Below are 23869 nucleotides of genomic sequence, written 5' to 3'. Positions count from 1 at the left end.
CTTTGATGTAGACTTTGGAGGCTGGCCAAGAGGCCATCTATCAACGTTTTGGTCCAATACTACATTAAAGTCACCTCCAATCAGCTCATGTGCGCTTGAGAATTTGGCTTATTAGAAAATTATGAAGTGTCCAGAAGTTGATTGCTGATAAATGATGATAAATACCTTTCAAATTGCTCTTATGACTGTTGATTGTTGATTTCTATTGCTATATCCATTAATATTGATTATGATGCCATGAATATCGCTCACCCTCACTACAAGTCAAATAAAGTGACCATTTGTCTCACAATTAGTGTTCAAGACTTCCCCTTTAAAATGATTTCTTATGCAACCTATCCCTGCAGAGAATTCTGTGCCATGTCAAAACCAATAGTCAGCTTTCCAAAAATTCCAAAGAGCAAGTGAATGAGATTCCTGAAAAAATACAATTATTTTTTTGCTGTTTAGCGAACAATAATAAGGCTTTACGTTATACATTTATCCTTAACCCGCTGGCATTTAATTAGAAAGCAGATGACATACAAAAAAGAAAAAAAATAGAACCTTTTTGACTTGAAAAAAAAACTTTAGTTAAAAAAATACTTAGGTGAACAGCAAATGCACCTTCTTGAATCAAACTAGTGTGAAAACAATATTACTGAGAACATTAAAGCATTAGCTCAACAGCCTCTTTGCATTTGAAAATATGTCAAGAAAAGTAACATACATATGTCCTTTGTGTTAACACTTCAAACTGAACCTTTTATTTCTTCCTTAAGTTGTGGTTACATTATTGATTACCAATGATGATTTCACCTTCTCCTGGGATTAAGGCCCTGGCACCAGCATAGTAAGCCACTTTTCCCGCAGCTTATGCCTTCTGAATCTCTGACCACAGCCGCAGTCTCCTCTCTTTGGAAAAATCCTCCTTGAACTGCAGACCATGTTCCTTCATGTAAGGAGAATCCTTCGCTGCTTCCAGACTGCATCCCTGCCCAGCCAAGAGATGAACTGCAGAAAAGTAGCTCTGGGCTGTGCGTTGCTTGAAGGCCCCCTTTTTTTGCCAAGTTGATGCACAGTGTCTACAGCATCAACCAACTTTTCCTTCAAGGAAGGGAGGACGATCTGACAGATCTTTAACACGACAAGGCGGGTTTCCAAATCATCCCCACCATACCAGCAGCTCACCCGCTTCATCACCCACCCAAGCCACGCGAATTGCAGTCCACCCTCCACCACTACTGTCACTCAATAAACTGTTTTCAACTTACTACAGTCTCTGTCCTGCTTCTGGGTTCTTTTGTGCTTTTTGTACAATAGGTCTCAAAATAGTATTTTCTTGCAGAGGCAAGCTAAAAAAAATGGAAATGGGGGGGAGAAAGTGTCGCCTTTCATCATAATAAAGCAAAAACGTTTCTTTTTCTCTAGGGTTGCCTCCATCTTTGAGTTCTGCTTCAAAACTTGTCTGCATGCTCAAGGACACAGGGTCACTGTAAGGCAGTAACTCTGGAAGAAAGAATCACATTTACAAAGCGACTCAGGAAGAATTGTAATGAAAAGCATTAGTCAAGCAATTATATCATTAAATACCTAATCACTGTGTGTTTTTTTTCAATATTCTGTGGGATCAGGAGACATTGTGAGACAGAAAAAATTTAACTACTGACCTTGAAGGCCAAAACCCCGCCTGTGTCTCATAAACCGCAAATGTTATGGCTGGTTGTCTTAGTCTGTTCTGCCCTTGACATCACTGCTTATATGTCGAACATAAGTATCAACACCCCAAGGAACACCTTCTGCTTCTACAGCTGATTTTCTTCAACTTATACTTGCACATTTTCTACCTCTGATTTTCTGGGAAGAAAATGTCTGTTTTTGCTGTTGCATAACCGCTGAAGATGTATGAAGCACAACAATAAGGCTAGCACAGCAGCGGTAATGTTCTCTCTGAAATCAGCAGCAATTTTCATACAAATATGTTTGGTTTTTTTCAGATTTCAGCTTAAATTTACTTTCAGAGAAGCATGCAAAGATAAAGAAGGATTTCTTCCTCTTTGAGGTGTGGGGGTATTTTTAGTCTGAAAGAACAAAGCATGGACGTCTAAATCAAACTTGCTGGGATTGAAACTCATTATTCTGAGACCAAATTGGCTCATTTTTCACTTTTAGGGCCTTTCCTCCAAAATGTGACTTGCGCCTTTGAGGTTTTATACTTAAGAGCTTTTTCTTTAAGGGAAACAACTTTATTATTTATTGAACATTGAGGTTTTCTATAGAGTCCTATTTTAAAGAATGACGTTTTTTGTCTTTTCTTTTGCCATGCTTCCAAGAATGATGATGACAAGTAAGGAAGAAGAAGAAGAAGATGAAGCCTCTGTTTACTCCCCAAAAGAACTTCAGCTAACACCTGATTTGTTGACTTAAACTTCAGGGTCTATTGTTGTGATACCCACACATTTTAGACATCTGTTCAAGCCTGTCTTAATTCTCAGCCTTCCCGGGGAGAGTCTGAAAAGATTTTTAAAAAAAATCATGCAGGAAACAGGAAAAAGACATTTAGAGGTTTCAGTAAGTTTTCAATAAATGAATTAACCCTTCTGCTATCCTAGGCACTTTAACATTGGGAGTGGGGTCATCTAGACCCACTAGACAGTGCTCTGAACCTTTTTTCTTTAATGATTTGTGATCTTCACTGGTGTTCATGGATTACATGAAATCTTTCCACCTTTATCCACCTTTGTCATGGCAGGAATAACACGTCAATGTAAGGATGGGGTCATCTAAGATAGCACAAGGGTTGCAGCATTTTTTGATGACAATTCTGGCTCTGTCCACTTTTATATCATTAGTTTCATGGATGTATTTGTGGATGCATCAGAATGGAGCAGAGCAGAGAGCTTGTGGCCTGCTGCAGTAGGTCCTACATTACATGTACAAGCTTTTTCAAAAGGTATACTTTTGTTTGTCTCTGATTTAGAACGATCTGAATGAAGAATTACTCAGCAATGCAAATTTTAAGCTTAATTTTCTCTATATACACGTCCATCATTATAAAAGTGCTAAAAGAACATGTGAAAAACACTGAAAAAATGATTTTCACCAGAATTGGTCTTTAACCACACACTGATTATGTCTTTGGCCCTGGAATGAAGCAGCGACCCTTCCATTCTACTGTAGCTGGGATAGGCTCCAGCAACCCCGTCTCCCCAAAAGGATTCAGATGTTTTTGAAAATGGGTGAGTGGATGGACAAACATAAATGATTAGATCAAATTTCTATTCACAATCAATTTTGACTGAATATGAAAATTACCTTTCTTGTAACTAATTAATTGGGCTGCACAGTGTTGCAGTGATTAGTGCTCTTGCCTCACAGCAAGAAGGCCCCTGGTTCAAGTCCCGGGCGGGGGACCTGAAACAGAACATCAATGGGGGACCTTTCTGTGTGGAGTTTGCATGTTCTCCCCGTGTATGCGTGGGTTCTCTCTGGGGTCTCCTCCCACCGTCCCAAAACATGCTTCAAAGGTTTACTGGTCACTCTAAATTGTCCATTGGTGTGAGTGTGCATGGGTGTGGGATATGTGTGACCCCTGCAACAGACTGGTGACCTGTCCAGAGTGTCCTCTGGATTCCCAGAGTGTCCTCTGCCTTCGCCCATAAGTGTCCGGCAGCCCCGTGACGCCCAAAAGGGATAAACGGAAGAAGATGAAAAAAAAAACTTTCTTGTAAGTCTCTGTTTTTCTTGTCTGAGCTGGAATCTGAATCCAAACTGTACGGCTGGATAGCTCCGACACTGTTTGCTTTTTGTGTTGCACCTGTAATGTTAGGTTGGGCTTGTGAGGGGCTGTAAGCTGAAGAGAGTGAAGCCAGGCTTACTCCAGCCCAGGGGTCGGCAACCTGCGGCTCCGGAGCCGCATGCGGCTCTTTCATGCTTGTGTTGCAGCTCTCTGTGTTTTTGTAAAATAACTATCATGTTGTAAGATTTTCGTGGTGCCTTAAACGCCGTCGAGTAGCGCGAGCGGGCAGGAGGAAGAGAGCAGCGTGAACGCGGAGGGGGCGTGTCTGCAGCTGTGAACGCGACCAGAGTCTGTTATGAGATGGAAAGTTCTTCTTAAAAGCCTGCCGGTGGTAATCTGGTAGGGGGCACATGTGCGCCCCCCCAAAAAAGCAATTTTTTCCCCCAGCCTAAAACCATCCATTTCAGCGTGATTAAAATTGATTAAATTTCTATCCTGTCCACTGTCTGCTATGATGACCGTATGTTGCACTGTCTGTGTAGAACACGCTGGAGGGGGGGGGGGGGGGGGGGGGGGGGGGGGGCGTTGCACACGGGGAAAACAACTTGAAGCTGCAGAGGTGTGAACAGGTAGCAAGGCGGGGGCGGGGCTTAGACTCACCGCTAATGATTCCAGACCCCGCTACAAACTAATAGCTGGTTCCCAAGAAAAAATAGTTTTTATCCATTAAATTTATATACTTTATCGGGTTTACTGGATTTAAAGAAAATTAAATAAATAGAAAGGAGTCTGCATCAAAATGAATTTGTTTCCATCATGTCATTCATCTTAACCCCCGGTGTTTGACAGACGGAAAAGTCTATTCAAGGTTGTGTAAAATGGACAAAAGATCAAAGGAAACATAACGCTCATAAATAATTAAAATAAATGATTAAATAAATATCCTGACAGCATTTTGAATCAATACAAGTATCACCAAATGAACCATCGCGATATATTGGTGAAACGATTTTTTTCTAACACCCCTAGTGTTGCAGCTCCCTGTGCTTTCATTTCTGTGGGAAACTGATCCAAATGGCTCTTTGAGAGGTACAGGTTGCAGACCCCTGCTCCAGCCCAACGGTCCCACCCACAAAACTTCTAATGAACCACTGCCACTCTGCAGAAACTATGTTCTAGAAAATGACACAGGTTGTTTCTTTGGCTAAAAACAGCATAAACATAATTAAAAGACCACTAGGAAATCTAACACTTTTAATTTTTACTGGACCTTATCAAGGTTAAAAGTATGTGTAGAAGACCTAATATGTAAAATTATATGATCGTATGATAAGCAGACTGACTTTAAAAACATTAAAAGTGCAAATAAATTAAATAACCACAGTAAAAAAGCACAAATGTTAAAAGAACTCAAAAACAGGTAAAGTATTAGCATTTAGATCATCAATATGAAAGGAGCCACATAAGTCGGCTTACTGTCATATTATTAATAAAAAAATGAGTTCTGCACAAAATTTAGAAAATCCTCGGATGTTTTGAGTTTCTTTCTCAATAATGTGGCTTTGGTAAGATCGCTGCTGTGTGGTTCAAATGGCTGCAAGTTGCTCTTGTGTCAGAAGATTTTTCAGTTTGCTGAATGAAGGATCCGGTGGTTTCAGTCAGCTGCTCCTCTGCATCTGTAGGAGCGGCGGGTCCTACTGGATCACCAAACCTCTCACCTTCTGACTCCAACCCAGAGCGGCCAACCTCATAATGACTCCCCTCTTTGCCTGCAGCATCCATCATGTGAGCCCCTTGTTTCAGTGCAGACTACAGAGGTTCACAGGTGAAGGTCGAGTCAAGGAGCTCAGGTGGATAAAAGAGGAACTCTGCTTGTGTCTCCACTCTTGCGTCAGCAAACAGAAGCAATACATGCCTGGAACTGCTCCACACTGTGTGATATGTGGATGGAGAGGGTTGAATGCTGAAAACCTTCCTTTTACTCTTTGAAGGAAGAGATCTTTAGGGTAAATATTATTTGGAGAGATTCAACAAGATCTTATGGCTTTTAAAGGATATGAAGGAACTTTTTCATGTCTCAAACATTTCAAATGACCAAATTTCAAGTTAAATATATAATTTTGATTTTTATAAGGACACAAGAGTTTTGCTGAGATGAATCCGATATTTTAACCCTTGTGCCATCCTAGGCACATTAACGTTGGGAGTTGGGTCATCTAGACCCACTAGACAGTGCTCTGAACCTTTTTTCTTCAATGATTTGTGATCTTCACTGGTGTCCATGGATTACATGACATCTTTCCACCTTTATCCACCTTTGTCATGGTAGGAATAACACGTCAATGTAAGGGTGGGGTCATCTAAGAAAGCACAAGGGTTACATTAGCCCTGGTGAGAAGCTGTAATGAAACATTTTACTTATATCAATCTACACATATTTGACTTATTTAATTGCACTTACATTCTTCTTAATAATTTTTCCCATCATTTCAATAATGAGCAGCAAATAAGAATGACATTTTTGTGTTGTCATACATCTAAACCTAACAGCACTAATTATGAACATCCAGCAGGTTGTTGCTGTATTATGCTTTATGATCCCCCCCTTCCATAATCACCCTCCAACCCCCCCCTCTCTAACATCCCTCTCTCTCCTTCCCTCCTTTTCTTTTCCATACGGTCCAACAAAAAACTGTTACACATATAATTTATATGAATAAAGCTTAGTATAAATTAAAAAAGGGGTTTATTCAAATATACAGCTGGTGTGTTAGAAGATTCACAACCCCATGTTGAAAAAATGTCCAACACAAGAGGCCTTCAGCTCTCATCTGTTTTCTCAGCTGTTGGACTGGACAAGTTAAGAAAAAGGAGAAAAAAAGATTTCTGAGGATGAATACAAGCATGTTGACAAATTCCTCCATTGAACATTTTTTTTTGAGTCTGTTTTGTCAATTTTCTAATAACATGTAATCAAATCATCTGGCCCACTATGAAGCTAACTTCATTGCAATGCAGCGGACTGCTGCTGGATTTAGAGCAGATGTAGTAAAAAGCAGAGCTAGATGATGCAAAGAAGGGTAATACAAAGCAACGCAGGCAAATCCTATTTCACTTTGATTTTGTAACTGCACCATTAGATCTTAAAGAATTAAGGGAGTTCAAATAAAGACAGACATAATCTCCTGTCTTTCAAAATAACATAAGTATTTTACAATTACGATGATTGTAATAAACAGGAAATGACAATAAAAAAGGAAAAAAACAACTGCTTTTCAGAGCTGTAATGTATTTCTCTTTTCATTTGTTTTTCCTTTTTATAGCAACTGTCTGTCACTGTCTTACCTAGTTACCTTTGTTAATCCTTAACAGTGATTTTCAATTAGATCAGTCTAAAAAAGGGGTATTTTGTATAGTTCTGTCGAGGTATCTGACATCAACTTCTTTTTTTTTCTTCTTTTTTTTAAATATTTTTGTACTGGATTTTTTTGTACATTGTTTTTGTTTTTCACTTTTTTGACATTTTATTTTCTTTTATGAAAATTACTTTTATTTATTTTTTCATTTCTATTTTACTTTACGTTTCTTTTTCTGGAATTTCGTTACAAAATGTAATGCTTTTTTTCTCTTTTATTTGTTTAGCTTTATAAATTTTCTTCGTAATATTTAAAACGTTTTATTTTAATTTGTTTTCTGGAAATTTGTTTTGCTTTCTGAAATGTAATGTTAAGTTTATGTTATTATTTGTTTCACATTTCTAATTGTTTTTGGTCTTTAGAATGTTTTTGGATTAAGTGATTTTTTCATTTGATATGTATTTCACACATCCGGTTCTTGACTCAGCTTTTTGAAAGAACAAAAAGCTCTCATATCTGTTATAGTTTATCACCAGAATTTGTTCTCAATCAACTATGTGACTGCTGAATTTGCTTAAGCATATCAGTTGTATTTATATTCTGCTTTGTTCAAAGATGCACCAGGAAAGAATCACCACTAAGCTCACGCATGAAGACGCCTTTGGTTACCTCACATGCATAATTTAAAACAGACATGAAACAACTGGAAATCCCTCAGTTATTGCCTTTTTTTTATCATACTAGCATAAGTGTATAATATCAGATTACTTGGAAATGAAAAACTAACAATCAAGAAAACAATATTGTAAAATACATATATGTGATAAAGTGAGAAAGAAAGTGAGATCAGAAAAAATAAGGTTCTTTAAAATTAAATTAGTAAAACTTTTTATAGTTGTTTATTACTTCTTACATATTCATATGAAAGTTTTTATTTATCTAGTTTAATGAAAAAAAAGAAATCTGATGCTTCTAATCCAGAAAAGTAACAAGAGGCAGGTGTAAAAAATGCCTAGAGGTGGAGCCTATCAAGCGTGGATTAGAAAATCCAAAAAGGTTATTATGTCTGCAAGCAGAGCACATTAGTGGCAGAAAAAAGAAGATAAATGTAAGACATATTAAAGAAGACCTTGAGGAGCATCACTGATGAAAAGCTTTGACTAAAACAAACGGGGAATGACAGGCAACAACAAACATAAACACCAAAAATATGACAACTAAACCACTAAAATGTAAGATCACAGGGTAATCCAATGAATGTATACTGAAGCTCAAGAAATCTCAAATCGTGTGGGACAAAAAAAACTGTTGGCACAAAAAACATTCATGTATTTTGCAGGAATTTAATAAAAAAGAAAACAAAAAAAACAAATATCAACCAATCAGGTTTGGCATAATGAGACAAACACTCCTGAGGAATTTCCGCAGGGGGGGGGCAATATTCCATGGAGAGACATCAAAAGGAATGCAGAGAACAACATGAAGACGCAGCATGTGAAAGACCAAGTGCATCAAGCTTTTCAAATTATTATGGGGGGTTAAATGGCACTAAATTCCTGCTAATTAAATGCACTTGAAATATTAATTAGGAGTGTGAACACTTCCCTGAAAACACAGGCATCACCACTTTTCAAGCCTTTAAATGGGTTATAAAACAATAGCTAAGGAAGAAAGAGTTAAGAGAAAAAAAACTTGCTGTCAATCAATCTGGAATGAGTTAGAAGATCATTACCAACCAATTTAGACTCATAAAGATTGTTCGCATGGGGAAAACATTAAAGAGGATTGACAGTCTCTGCAGGAATGGACATTATACCAAGTTCACTTTGAGTTCAGACAGCGAGAGACTCAGAGAAAATCTCAAAAAAAGAAACTCATTTCAGATTCTGCAGGCCTCGATATGCAAGTTAAAGTTTATGACAGTGTTTTGAAAAATGACAACATTGAAAAGATTGTAAGAAAGCTTTTTTCTGAAATTTACCAAAGCAAAGTCTAATTCTCAACAAGTCAGAACATTTCTAAAAGATTACAGCTTTTCAACTTCCTAAAGTTCTCAACAGTGTTTAGGAGAACTGTTGCTCATGCTTCAGAAACTTTGACAGCACTTCTTAGAACTACTTACAGTAAAAGCTGTCTAACCACAATGCAGACTGCAGACCTCTAAAAACTGTTTTTTTTTCTTTTATTCAGATGTGTGAGCCTTTCACATTGAAAAGATCAAAAGATGTTTGTTAATAATTCACCCTGCGTTCGCCCAACAATAGCCAGGTTGGGCTCTGGCAGCCCCGTGACCCTGAAGGGATACTGCAGGTTTAAAAAAAATGGACGGATCGGTGTTTAATGAAAACAAACAGCTGCTATTAATTGAGACTAACTGGCTAAATGAGAATTAGTGGGAGTGTAACATGAACTAAATAACAACAACAATATTTAATGTGCAACATAATGGGGAGTGTTTTGTGGGCCACACTGAAATGTTAATGAATTAAATGCTCATTTTGAAATCTTTTTTAGGAAATGGCAAGTTTTCCAACAGTGGGGCTCATAAAATGATTAACAATTCAAGGAAGGAAGGAAGGAAGAAAGGAAGGAATGAAGGAAAGGCGGATGTTTATTTGTGCACTTTTATCGGGTTAGGAAATCCATACCATCTATTTGTTTGAAAGTTTCCAGCTTTTTCCCAACAAATTTGAATCAATTTAAATGGATCTCCACAGCCTCGTACTGAATTTGTGTTTGGGGCTCTATCCATGGTGCTGAATTTATAGAGGAGTGCTGCTGCCTTTTCAGTCTCTGCAAATCAAACCCTGCGGCATTTTGACCCAGCAGTGCATCCAGGAGTGAGGCATGCTTTCTGCGAGGAAGAGAAGATGAGATGTTAGAAGAAGAAAAAAAGGTGCATAGTTATTTGATTTATTGCAATCAACACGTTTAATAATACAAACTAAAGAAAGAAAACAAAAAAAGAGGTTTGTTGTACAGCTAGTAAACCAATCAACAGTTCAAATTAAGGATTCCGCACTTCACTCCTTGCAGTGGCATGGCAATGAATCAGCATTCACACTTTAGTCAGAGAGTGACAGTTCAGCTGTTAACTCCCAACTGGACATTTATTCCTCTGCACGTTTCCTACTACGTTCAAACATGTGCTTTAACACATTCGTTTAGATAGAACTGCACTTTCTTGCCACTTGATCCTCCCCAAAGCTTCACCCTCTTATCGGCGCCAGCTCCCATTAGATTTTCTTACCTGCTTTCTTTGTGAAGGGCCACACCGCTGAGCAGACGACCCAAAGTGTAACAGCTCAAATTTTCAAGCCTTGTCTTTGGTAATGATAAATGAAGCTTAAGTATGAAGTATGAAACTTCCTGGTTGAAAAGAGGAAATGGCAATCAGCTCAGAGCAAAATATGCAATTCAATACAAAAAACAAAACAAGAAAATTGATGAAACAACTACCAAGAAAGTTTAGATCAGGTATTTTAAGAAACCCCTAGGCATAAAGTAGATAAAGAGACTCAATGTCATTGTAACCATTTAAAAAGTAAATCAATTGAAAGTGTTCCATACAAATCAGGGATTGAATCGTGTTGCTACATTTCTGATTATTTGTGACATTCATTAGAGGGCGTGTTGATGAAGAAGGATGGAGCCAGGAGATCAATAATCTCCACATTGATGAGGCATTCAATCCTTCAGCCTTTTTGAACCTTGACATTCACTTTAATTAAACAGGGTTTGAAATTATAGTCATGGGAGGAATGACAATCTAGGTATGTTTTTGCGATTTTTTTTATTCAAAAAGTCTCCAATAGTTCTCAAGTATTAGTGTTGATTTAACCTTTTTTTTCCCTTATTAAGTATGTTTTTCATGTTTGCCATGGCTCTCTCCAGTGAAAAAACTGGACTGGAATTTGTTTCAACTGAAGACTTTAGTCTTTATGACATCACTAAGTCAAAATAACACACAAACAAACTTAAAAACAAAGATTGGACAAAATGAAAACACCTACCTCACTGGCCACATACACCAGAAATAGAGAAAGATAACTTTTTATTACAGCATCATTACTATTCACCTTCACTTTCTAATATTTCTGCCATAAGGAAATCCAATAATTGCGTTAAAACAAAAATGTTTTCTAGGGAATTTAGTCTCAAACAAAGGTTTCACCCCTCAGAAATAAACAAAAACATATTTTTTGTCTGCTCCTAATTTATAATAATTTGAATAAAGAAATACTCAGAACAACTTTTAATCTTAATTTTCTCCTCCATCATGAGAAAAATGCCAAGAACATGTTAAAAAACCAACAAAACATGATTTTCATCACAGGTTGTCCTTAAATATAGATTTACATATAAATTACCATTCAACATTTGATAAAGCATTAAATCACTCTTCTTCTATATTCCTCCTCGTTTTCTCTACTCTTGTCTTAAATGTGTCACAACAAATTATCCTGTTTGAAAATTTCTTTATCTCACTTTTGCAAAGACATTTTTGCTGTAAAGTTCCAAGTGGTCTATTAACTATCATATTAAGTTAAAGTGTCACAAATGGGTCATCCAGACCTAAAAGTGAAACACACAACAAGACAAAAACTTTTACTAAACAGGAGCAAAGGGAGAGACAAAAAATAGTGGCAAACTGATGAACTAAGAAAAGACATGAACTTTACAAAAACAGATACACCTGTGTCGATGAAAACTTGGATCAGATGTGCAGTGAAGGAAAGAGAACAAATCTGAAAACAAGAAAACAGTGAATAAAAACAGCATTAGTCCTCAAGGATGATGTAGTAATATAGCAACACTAGGTATATTAAAAATGCCAACTTTTAAAACTAAAATACTTTTGAAAGGCTAAATAAAATACTTAAACGTGAAAAGAACTAGTTTAAAATCATTTAAAAAAAAGAGATTGCGTTAAAGAGATAGGATTTGCAGCAGGGAAGTGTGCGCCTGTGCGTAAGTGTGTGTTTGTGTGTGTTTCAAACTGTCTGTGTGTGCGTAAAGGAGGGAGGGGGGATATAAAAGCTGGAATGAGATTTGAGCAGCTCTGCTTATGAGAAGAGACTCTCTGAGAGCATCTAACCACCGCTGCTGCTGCGTTTTATTTTTCTTCACTGGATGCTGATTTCTGAGAGGACTTTTTACATCACTGAAAATGATAAGTGGATGATGCAGCAACATGAGATTTTCCAAGTTTGATTTCTTTGGATCTGCCTTGAGGAGGGAGTCAGTAAGATGAAGAGGAAGAAGCAAAAATGTGTTTGACTGTGACCGGTGGACAGCTGCTGGAGATGGAGCCGCTTTTATCCTCATTTTCCGAAACACCGAGATGGACGTTTGAGAGTGACTTCCAAACGATTTCATGTGAGATCAATGACAGAGGGGTCTGACAGAGGAAGGTCCAGGGATGGAGAGCGTCAGCCAGCTCAAACCGACGCCTGCCATCTACGGAGAGCTGTTGAACATCTCCACAAATGACACCCATGCCAATTTCACCTCAAAGGAGGAGGAGAAAGGCACAAACTTGGCTTTTCAGGCGGGGCTTGCGGTGACCTTAGCCCTCATAACTTTTGCCACAACGCTTTCCAACGCGTTCGTCATCGCCACTATTTATCAGTCCCGCAAATTACACACTCCAGCAAACTTTCTGATCGCCTCCCTGGCGGTCACGGATCTGCTGGTTTCCATTTTGGTGATGCCCATCAGCGCGCTCTACACAGTGTGTCAAACGTGGACTCTCGGGCAGGTCGTGTGTGACATCTGGCTCTCATCGGATATAACGTGCTGCACCGCATCCATCCTTCACCTGTGCGTAATTGCGCTGGACCGCTACTGGGCCATCACGGACGCGGTGGAGTATTCCAAAAAGCGCACGCCGGCGCGCGCAGCCGGGATGATCGCCACAGCCTGGGTGATCGCCATCTCCATCTCTCTGCCGCCTTTTTTCTGGCGCCAGGTGAAGGCGGAGGAGGTGACGAGCTGCAATGTGAACACCGATCACATTTTCTACACCATTTACTCCACCTTTGGCGCCTTCTACATCCCCACGCTGCTGCTCATCGCCCTGTACGGCAGGATTTACGTGGAAGCCCGGAAGCGCATCTTGAAGCAGTCACAAAATAAGCCGGGGAAGAGACTCACTTCGGCGCGCCTCATCACTAACTCCCCCGGTTCGGTGGCGTCCACGACCTCCCTCAACTACGGGACGAACGACACCTCCTCATGTGACACTACCTCGTCTGCGAACGTGAGCCAAGTCAAAGTCACTGTGTCCGACGCGCTGCTGGAGAAGAAGCGGATCTCCGCTGCCAGGGAGAAGAAGGCGACCAAAACTTTGGGAATAATCCTGGGAGCTTATATTATATGCTGGCTCCCGTTTTTCATTTACACCCTTCTAGTGCCTCTGTGCGATTCCTGTTTCCATCCGGAGTTATTTGACATTTTCACTTGGCTTGGTTACCTCAACTCACTAATCAACCCCATCATTTACACCATGTCCAATGAGGATTTTAAGCAGGCTTTTCACAAACTGATACGCTTTCGATGTTGCAGAGCGTGAGCCATCACTACTACACCCAAATCCCTGCCCCAGTCATTTGTCAAAATCGATTCAGCCAAATAGGCTCCAATTATACCAGATCACATCCAGATTGCCATGATAATGTGTTTCCAGAATGGGTTTTCCATGACAAATTATGCGCAGGGCCACAAAAATGCATTGATGTGCCATGCAGTGTTTATGGTACTGAATACTCAAAGAGTGCTGTTGTTTACTGATGGGGTAGAGGGGATGGATTAGTTGGTGGAATGATTTAGAAGCATCCTGACTGATTGGTAGTCATCTCTAAGGACATGGAGACGTCCCTTATAGGCCCTGAGGCAGAGGCCACGCCTGCACTGTACATACTCAAGTCTACAGACTCACTTTGCCATAGGAGTTTGACAGCCAACGTCAGTTGGCTCCTAAGCACAAAAAGCTTAGAACTAAGCTATCAAGAGCCCTGCGGGCAAAAAATATTGCTTGTATTTATTTTCCTGTCACAATAAGAGGAAATAATGGTGCCTACTACAAGCTTAGTTTGGTTTGTCAAACATACCTTACCCACTTTAATGTTATTGCGGGTAGGCTATGTAATTTTCTTTGTCCTCACGCAACGTTCATACCGTCTGTGTGATGCGCATTCAAGAACGCAGCAAACACGCATTTTTGGTGATGTGTTCACACTGGACAAGCAGGAAGGGGCTTCCTCTTTTTTTATTGGCCACCATTTAATAGCACATGACCGGCACCTGCAGTTGGAAAAGGCTCGGTTTGAAATGTTAAAATCTCACGAATTTTGCCTCAGGTTTTTTCTTCCACAGCTCTATTCAGAGACATGAAAGATTTGGTGTCTTATAATTCCGGCCGGGCACAAACCGCGATTCTTAATTTCTCCCCCTTGATCAATTTTTAAATGGTTAGCACTGTGCATTACAAAGGACATCCTCCATTTGTCACTATTTTCAACGCGTGTTCAAGGTTTTATTATGTAGATTCCAAAAACGGTCGTAGCCACTTGAGTAGCGACACATGAACATGAGAACTTTGAACGCTATCCCAAAACATGGAGTTTTCATTAGAAGTGGTCCACTGAATGCGCGTAGCAGAGGGCGGTGTGAACGTAGCTTCAGAGTGGCTTCTGTTGCTTTGTTTAATTATTTTTGTAAGATGACAAATTGTGTGCATCAGTGGCGTGTTTTCAGTTTACCAAAAGAGTCTGGATTTTTCCCAGTCGACTGTAAAATAGAATCAACTGCTCAAAGAGGAAAATCAGTATTTTCAAATATCAGTATTAGCTGTGATGTTTCATTTCATTAAAAGATGAAGCAAATCAAAACCCCAAATTCAAGCTCAGAAACCACAGAGTTTGTGGAGTCACAACATACCATTTGCCTCTTCACACAGATCATTTGTGCAGAGAGACTGTTAGTTGTTGAAAAGCTAAGAAATGCCATGGTATTCCGATCCAAATGCCTGATTTTACCTCCTCACATGTCAAGGTCTTGGGAGCATATATTGGGTAAAGAAATTACAATTATCTTGAAAATTTAGTGAACTCCAAGCTTTGTTTTTTACATTCTGGCCTAAGTCAAATCTCTGCATTATTAATTTTGAGAACAGTTTATTCCTAGTACATATGTTTTTGTTCTTTAAGCTCAAGGAAATTGCAATAGATTCCTTTATTTTTGGTATTTTTAGTTTGCTTTTTGCTTTTTTTAAAAGGAAAGAAAGATTTGCAAAAAAACAAATTCTCCTAAAAAAGGAAAATATAAAAGTAACTAGGAAAATACATGTAAATATTAAAAAAAATAACAAAACCTCAAAATTGCCAATAATTATGAATCTTTGGGTAACTTTAGTATATGAAATTAATTATTTTAATACTTTTTTTTGTATTTTCTATAATAACAGTGAGACTGACACCACTCTCATGTCTGTAAATTAATCTTCCAAATAATCACCCCTCTAGTTTAAAAGGAGCTTTAGTGACAAGAGCCATTTCACGCTTCATGCATTCTTTGTCTAAATCAGAGCTTATGAATAAACACAATGGATCTCATGGATCTATGAGTGTAGCATGCATTTCTGCAGGATTGCAGAGAGGAAAAAGCATCAGCAGAGCTCTGGTAAGCTCACATTTTCTATTTTCAAAGTGAATCTTGAGAACAGTTTTTTCCCACATCTAGCTGTAGATAAGTTCTTGCCTTTTTCTTTGTTGGTTTAACACATTTAGGATCTGTTGGGTTTCTTTCAGAGGGTCATTGCGGAAAAGAACTGGAGTCAAGAGAAAAAAAGGTTATCTCAGCATAAGTAGACGAGGCAAAATAAAAGCTGTCTAAAGATCAGATCAGATCTAGTTTGCTACAAGTGTGTAAACACTGTAATGTTAAAGTGGTTGTGCACTGGGACAAGGTTATTGCAGCGCCAGTATGAACAATGTCTGTGCACATAAAATTTAGTTCAGTAAAAGTCACATAACTTGTTTTCTGTGGATGCATTGGTCTGTCTCTAAAGTCTCTTCAAAAGGTGGAAAATATTAAAAATACCTCGACACAGTAAAAATACAATGAATTTGGCTCAATGTAGTTCCAAAAAAAGTTTACATTTATTTTATTATCTAAACCTTTAACTCCTTATCATTTTAGTTTTCAATTATTTAAACCCACATTATAATCTACACAATCGGCTACATTTGCAACATTGTAATTCCTTTTATTTCTTTATTATTTTCCGCCATTGGTGGCCTGATGTATTTATCACCCACCAAGCAACCTTAATGCTTGCATCAATTATGAATGGAGTCTGACAGACAAAAACAGCTAAAATATGGATTACATCAGATGAGAAAAGGAAGTCTCCTACTTTGGCTCAAATACCAGTAAATAAACAAAAAAAATTACTGTTGGGCCACAAAAATTAATTTATCAGAATTTGTTGTATAGTTTAATGCAACAGCATTTGCAAAGAGCCATTGCATAACTACATATTTGCAAACACAAGTTACCTAAGCAAAAATAAATGAATAAAAGGAGCGAGGTGAGCACCTCTTGCCCATCATTGGATCTGCAGCAGTTGTACTCTTTTTAATATCTATTCTCCACTGTGATGCTAGTGAAGTTTAGGCTGTTCACAAATTGGAATAATCTGCCAAACTTTGTTTAATTAGGCTGTAAAGCTTCATATGGTTTGGTCTTGTTTTTCCTATTGCACTTGTGCAAATGACAAGGTTTCAACAGCTGCTTTTTGGGGCGCTGTAGAACCAATTCATAGTTCTGATTCAGCCAGTTCTCTGACTATCATTTGTTCAGTTTTTGATGTTTCTTGATTCTCACACCCTTAAATTTGGAATGTGGATGTTTTCAAATCAAAATACTTCATCTTCAGTCACTTACCCTCTGTGGCTCTTTTCCAGTGTTTGTTCTTTCCCTGTGTTGGCACTTCAGGTGAACAGCAGCAAAGTTCACTTGCAAGCAAATGTAGAGCCTTGAATTGAAGTTAACCTGTTCTTATCTAAGCAGAGTTCTGATAAGGTTTCACAGTTGAAGCAGACAATGGTAGAAAACAATGTCTTTTCCTGACCAAACAGCTCCCTTTAGAATGTGTTTTTACTTTTACTGAAAGACACAGACTAAACAACCGAAAAGTTTTTTTTAATTTTAATTAACATAGAGGATGAGTGCATTATTTCCAAATGAACTAACAATGTTTTAATGTCAAACTCAGTGTTTTGACAGTTTGGTTTCCATGTTGGTTTGTTTGGGTGTTGCTGAAGATCCTGCATCACAGTCTGATGTGTTCCTGCCCTGAAATGTAATTCTAGTATTGGTTGACATAAACCACAACATCGATCCTGATTAGCTTGGCTGTTTATGTTTTTTATATTATAATTGACTAATGTGTATTAATTGTTTCATCATTCAGTTACCATTGTTGTACTTAGTCCACTCATTCAGCAGCTCTTTCATACCGAAGCTACGTACACACAGGACACGTTCTTGACCGCACCTTTAGCCCTAGGTGTTCACACTGGACAAGCAGGGAGGGGCTTCTTCTTCTACTTTTTACTGGCGGATATCCGCCACCTACAGTTGAAAGAGGTTTGGTGGGAAAAGTTGAAGCGGTTTAAACTGCCAAATCTTTTTCCAGGCTTTTGCTTTGAACTCTGATATATCCGGTCACAAACTGCAATTATTAATTTCTCCTCCATGATCAATGTTCTAACAGTTTGCACTTCCATGAAGTAACCTTTGTGCTATCCTAGGCATTTTACCATTGGGAGTTGGGTCATCTAGACCCACTAGACAGTGCTCTGAACCTTTTTTCTTCAATGATTTGTGATCTTCACTGGTGTCCATGGATTACATGAAATCTTTCCACCTTTATCCACCTTTGTCATGGTAGGGAGAACACGTCAATGTAAGGGTGGGGTCATTTAAGATAGCACAAGGGTTAAAAGGGACGACATCCATAAATCACTACCAAATTTGAGTCCCTGATTGGTCAAAGTCTAACCCGGTTTGACTTGCAACGCGCGTTCAGTGGTTGCCTGTTTTGTACCTATAGCCTGAACACGGTCGTAGCAGTGCATGGAAACCAGAAGAACCTGAAACACACGTTTATGCTTGTTGACATAGACTTTTTATTGATGTGGTCATTTGAACGGGCTTTGCCAATAAGGTGGATGTGAACGTAGCTTCGCACACTACAGAGGACTTGATTGTGGACACATGCAGCCAGCTGCTGACACACCTTATGCGTCACATTAAGAAAGCCTCAGATTAAAATGCGCACAAAACTTTGCTGGCCAAAGAAATGCCTCTTCAGAATTCAAAATGTAAGGTGAAAATGTTGCTTTAATTTTTTATTTTTTTTATAAAGTAAATACACAAATTGCTGCACATCCAGAAATTAGAAGTCTTTTAACAGCTGAGTTGCTACCAGTACTCAAACACTCTTGACGTTGGCATCCTAGATTATGTTTCATTAGTTCCACCTACAACAAGAGCACCTCTGATATTCTAGTAGTTTGTCAGAGTGTATTCAGAGTGGTGCTGACAGTAAAGGAAAAATACAAAGTCCAACTATCCATAGATTATGTCAGATCTGGGTGTGATCAGTGGACCAAACTGTTCATAAGAGATGTGAGAAAAACATCACCCATTGTCACTAATAAACAACACTTATGGCTCTGTGGGTGTTCAACTGGTTCAAATCACAAGTAACTTTTTATTCTGTTAAGATACCATCTTAAAACTTGTTCATTTATCCATCATAATATTTGAATCTTTTATTTAGAGCAGTGGAAATCTAAACATTTTTCATTCATATTAATTAGTGCAGCACCTGTGTTGGTTGTTCTGAAGATGCATTTGACCCAAAATTTCCTTTGCTTTCTGCAAACATATTTAAATGAGATCAAATTTAGATATAAAATGTCTTGTATTTTTTATTTTTTTTTGGCCAAGGGCACAAATAAAGTGACCCATAAGAACATAATGAGACTCATAAGTTGTTAATGAGAGTGGCGCCTATCTAAAAAAAAAAAAAAAAAACAGGAAAAAAAACTCCTTTATCAAAATGTGATTTCATACCAAAAACAAAAAAAGAAAAACTTTTAAAAGGATTTGCCTTTGGGTTGATTTAAAGAGAAAAACTGTGAAATGGGTATAAAAAATAACTGGCATAAATTCCAGCCTTATCACTGCACTTTTTCTAAACGCATCAAGGAGGACTGCATCCTACCTTTACTGGGGATAAATAGCAGCCATTTTGGATGTTTGAGTCAAACTGGATGCACTGCAGCCATTCCGCTCTGCTCCAGCTCTGTGATGAATAGACTCCTTGTGTACAGTATCGATCAGCTCAGTGTGAAACTCATACAGTGGTCTGTCAGTCCGGTGAAAGTTGCATTTCATCCAGGTTGGCTTCCTGCTGTACAATGCTTTTGCGCACGTAAGGTAACAGACTGTAATCCCTCTGATCTGAAGGATGAAGTCCGACACAATGTCTTGAAGCACAAGAACCACTGCTGCTGTTGTGAAAACTGAAAATAAATACACAAATAAACACAAAGGTCCATAAGATCACAAGATGTTGATGGGTTTTCAGTATGTGTTCCTTCATACAAATATTTTCATAAAGTTCTATAGTTTAGGGAATAACAACAGAGCCAGCTGTTTTCCCTGACAGTCTGCTGTGGTTTCTGTTTAGTAAGGAACAGGTCTCAGATGTGTGATGACAGTTTTGTTAACGGTTCTATCAGCAGGGAAATTCACAAATGTCTGATGAAAGTGACACTTGCATGTTGCTGCATTTGCAGCCTTTCAAATGTGTTATGGTGGTTGTGTTTCCATACACAGAGTCAAGCTTCATTTATTCAGTCCCACAGTCGAGGCCATGGGGATTCAGAGAATCAGTTTTATTTCATACATGAAGGTGTGCACACGTACACACATTTGTTCACTTATAGGTCAGTGGTGGCACAACAATGTGGCTTTGTTTTTATCTTGAGTCTGTGTGGGCAATACCCTAATTTTCTGAGTATAAGTCACTTTTTTGGCCGCAGGTGGGACTTTCTTTTTCTTTATTATGCATATTTTCGGCTGCTGCAACTTATATTCCACAGCGACTGATAGCCCAAAGAATACACAAGATGGACAACTTGTCAGCCTTTGACAGGAAGGATCAACCCTTTAGGTTGAGGAAACTGGGCCAGAAAAGTGGTGGAAAGTCAAATCTAGAAACTCATTTACTGTTATAAAGCACAACTGTTGACATGAAACATGGGAAAAGGATCCAGAAAAGATGTAAAAACAGCACAAAACTCTGATTTGAGAAGGCCAAAACAAGGATAAATAATTTAAAGGGGGAAGTGCGGAAACAAAACCAGAATCCATAGTGAAATCTGTCATAATAAACACATTTTCAACAACAGTCTGAGTTCTTTTTTTGAAGTAGCCAAACTGATGCAAAAAATTTGAAGTTTCCAATAGATACTGGCAACTTTATAGAGGCTGATACACTACTGTAGGATAATGTTTTGGGGTAAAATTTGGGGTACAATATAAGAAGTATTCCATTCTTGGGTCTTTATAGAGTATTTTATGCACCAGGAAGAAGGAAAGGGTGGTAGTAACTCAGCAAACATTAAATAATTGACTGTACATTGATGAAACTTCTCATGTGGGATTTTTTATTTTGAAATAACTGGACCCCAAAAATAATTAAAACAATGATCCATGTTAAACAAGAATATTAAAAAAGACTAAAATTAATAACAAGAACTTTCAATCATACCTAAAAATAAGGGGAAAGGATTCCCTCTGACATGAGTGGACAGTATTGTAGTTACTGACTCATCATGTTTGGTCAGTTTGGGCTTTACACCACCTGTTGGAGCCACAGTAGGTTTAATTTGTAATTATGTCCAATTTATAAAATTAAGACTGTATTATAATATGAAATAGATCATTTGTATTTGCATATTTGTATTAAAATGAGACTGGATTTGTTGGTTTGTGACTCTTCCCTCTATATCTATGCTCACCTGCAGCCTCAAGTGTAGCTCTGAGGGTGAGACATGCGGGTGTCATCTGAACAACTGTGGAGCTTCATAATTTCTCATATGTGAGAGTAATAGGTAAATAATTGTAAAAAGAAATATGGGTGGAATTGCCTTGTTAATGCCAGAGGTCAGAGGTGAACGAGGAGAACTGGTTCCAGCTGGTAGAAAGACAACAGGAACTGAAAGAACCACTGGTTCCAACTGAGGTCTGCAGAAGAGCATTTCTGAACGCACAACACATCCAACATTGAGGCAGATGAGGAGCAAAAGACCTCATGGAGTGTCACTCCTGTCAGCTAAGAACAGGAAACTGAGGCTACAATTCACACAGACTCACCAAAACTGGACAAAAGAAGATTAGAAAAACGATGGTGGTGGTGTAATGGTGTAGAGGATATTTTCTTGGCACACTTTGGACCTCTTTAGTACCAATTGAGCATGATTCGAACGCCACACAGTATTGTTGCTGACCATGTCCATCCCTTTATGACTACAGTGTACCATCTTCTGATGGTACTTCCAGCAGGACAGTGTTCCATGTCATAAAGTTGGAATCATCTCAGATTGGTTTCTTGAACATGACATTGAGTTCACTGGACTCAGATGACCTCCACAGTCACCAGATCTCAACCCAATAGAGAACCTTTGGGATGTGGTGGAACAGGAGATTGGCATCATGGATGTACAGCCGAAAAATCTGCAGCAACTGTGTGATGCTGTCATGTCAGTATGGACCAAACTCTCTGAGGAATGTTTCCAGTACCTTGCTGAATCAATGCCACCAAGGAGTAAGACAGTTGTGAAGACAAAAGGGGTCCAATCTGGTACTAGCAAGGTGTACCTAATAAAGTGGGCGGTAAGTGTATATGTTTGTGTTAATTTTTTATTGAGAGACAGAAAGACTAGAGGTAACCATTAATATATTTTGAAATGGGCAGTTTAAAACTACAAAACAGTTCAGAAGGATTCGGGACAAGCTGGAATTAGACCTGGGGACTCGTACTTAAGACTTGAACTTTGACTGTACTTGAATCTCAGATGTAGACACACGAGATTTGACTCAAGACTTGACTTCAAAGACCTGAGGCTTGAGATTTTGGACAAGTGAACAGTTTTCAGTTGCTTTGTCCTTGAATTGTTTTTTTTAGCTCCAGGAGATAGGTGTTAACTCAAAAATAGACACTCTTTACAATATTTTTGCATCGGTAACTGCATGTGAATGTGTCCCCATAGGTTTTTTTACTACAATAAATTTTCATTTACTTATAAGTTTTAAGACATGAGAACTGATACAAACTTGCAAAATGCACTTTTGAGCGTGTCTGTCTGAAAGCAGAGCCTGAAACAGTGAAGATAACTTAGTTTGACTTATGGATAACTAAAGCCTTGGACACATGCGCCTGCACAGGTCCTGCAGGTTTTTGGGTTGTTTGGTCCTGCAGCGGGTCACTGAGGGCAGCGGCAGGGGTGTCTTTCAGTTCCTTTGAGGCTCATGCAGTGACCTCAAGGGACGTCATGAAAATGGCATGTACCATCGTCATGCGTGCGGTAAGTGAATGAAATATTTGTAGAGATAATGAAAGTTGCACACACTTATGATGTATGGGTGATGCTGTCATTTGATGCCATAACAGCACACTCTAGTCATTAGTAGGTGCGCATACTGGTTCTTTACTGAACCTGAGCAAAGAGCCTGCATTTATCACGTGAAGAGAACTCAATGGCACCTTGCACTGTCCACAGAATTTGGGAAAACTTGCAAAAATGAAAAATGTGCAGGAGGTGCCTGCGTCTCACCTATTTACCCTTATTTACCCTTGCTTAACCTTTCCCTGTCGGCAATCCCATGGAAACAAATGTACACAAATATTTTTGCTCTAGTCTACTCTATGACCTTTGTGCGGGCCCCTTACACGCCCCCTATACAGGTTTGCCCATTTTTTGCCTGCAGACAGCCCATATTCACCAGCAAGGGCAGTTTTGGCAGTCTTAGTTTTTTTTATAAGGCCTAAGAAAAATAACCTAGGATTTCATTTTTTTCCTAAAAAGTATAAGTGCGTTATAACAAATTTATAGGTGTGTGAAATATTGCCTTCTTCTTGCTTTAAAGTTGGGCCACATTTCCTTTTATTTCGCCTTCAAATGTTTGATGTTGCAGTTTCCAACCTGGCAGCTGCTTAGATTTCTTTGTCCCCTAACAACAAACTGTGAGCCAAGGGCTTTCATTCTTTCAGTCAGAAATTCATATTGTTGGCTCCCTTTGAAATCGATCAGCACACCGTGGCCCGCTGCTTTCTGTTTCCATGGTCTGATGCTCGGCTTAACCATGGCAACACGAACCCTCCTGGAACTGTGCCGTCCTGCAGGAGCCAAATAAACATATTGACTGGAATCTAGATGAAGGCAGGGAGGTGGCTCCACACCGCCGAAACGGCTTCTCAGATAATCCGCGCATTTATTTTACAGCAAGCTGCTACAAGCGTTGCTTTTTCCAAATGAATCACATGAGAAAAAATATAATGTGCAGAATAAAGTCCAGTCTGTACTTTCCTCAGCTCAGCTATGACAAAATACACCTCATTCCCTATTTTTGATTGTATTATTGTATTCCCCCTTTTAAATAAAACTAAAAACTTTTTTAAAAATTCAAAATGATTGAATACTTCTTTTACTCA

At 38.7% G+C, this 23869-nt stretch overlaps 1 protein-coding gene across 1 annotated transcript; it reads left to right on the top strand.

Annotated features, from left to right (window-relative positions):
• The first annotated feature begins 12052 nt into the window (after positions 1-12052).
• On the top strand, positions 12053-21136 carry LOC101172866 (5-hydroxytryptamine receptor 1B-like). The gene has a single exon (XM_011491910.4). The coding sequence runs from the start codon at positions 12497-12499 to the stop codon at positions 13646-13648; it is 1152 nt and encodes a 383-aa protein (XP_011490212.1). The 5' UTR covers positions 12053-12496; the 3' UTR covers positions 13649-21136.
• The last annotated feature ends 2733 nt before the right edge of the window (positions 21137-23869 follow it).

Source organism: Oryzias latipes, chromosome 24, assembly GCF_053564925.1.
Source record: "Oryzias latipes strain Hd-rR chromosome 24, Olatipes_Hd-rR_3.1".
Lineage (NCBI taxonomy): Eukaryota > Metazoa > Chordata > Actinopteri > Beloniformes > Adrianichthyidae > Oryzias > Oryzias latipes.
The sequence above is the reverse complement of the archived record's forward strand: the minus strand, read 5'-3'. Positions and strand labels throughout refer to the sequence as shown.

Bases quoted from the DNA above. Each gene is read 5' to 3' on its own strand.
- LOC101172866 (XM_011491910.4), top strand. From the start codon at position 12,497: ATGGAGAGCGTCAGCCAGCTCAAACCGACGCCTGCCATCTACGGAGAG.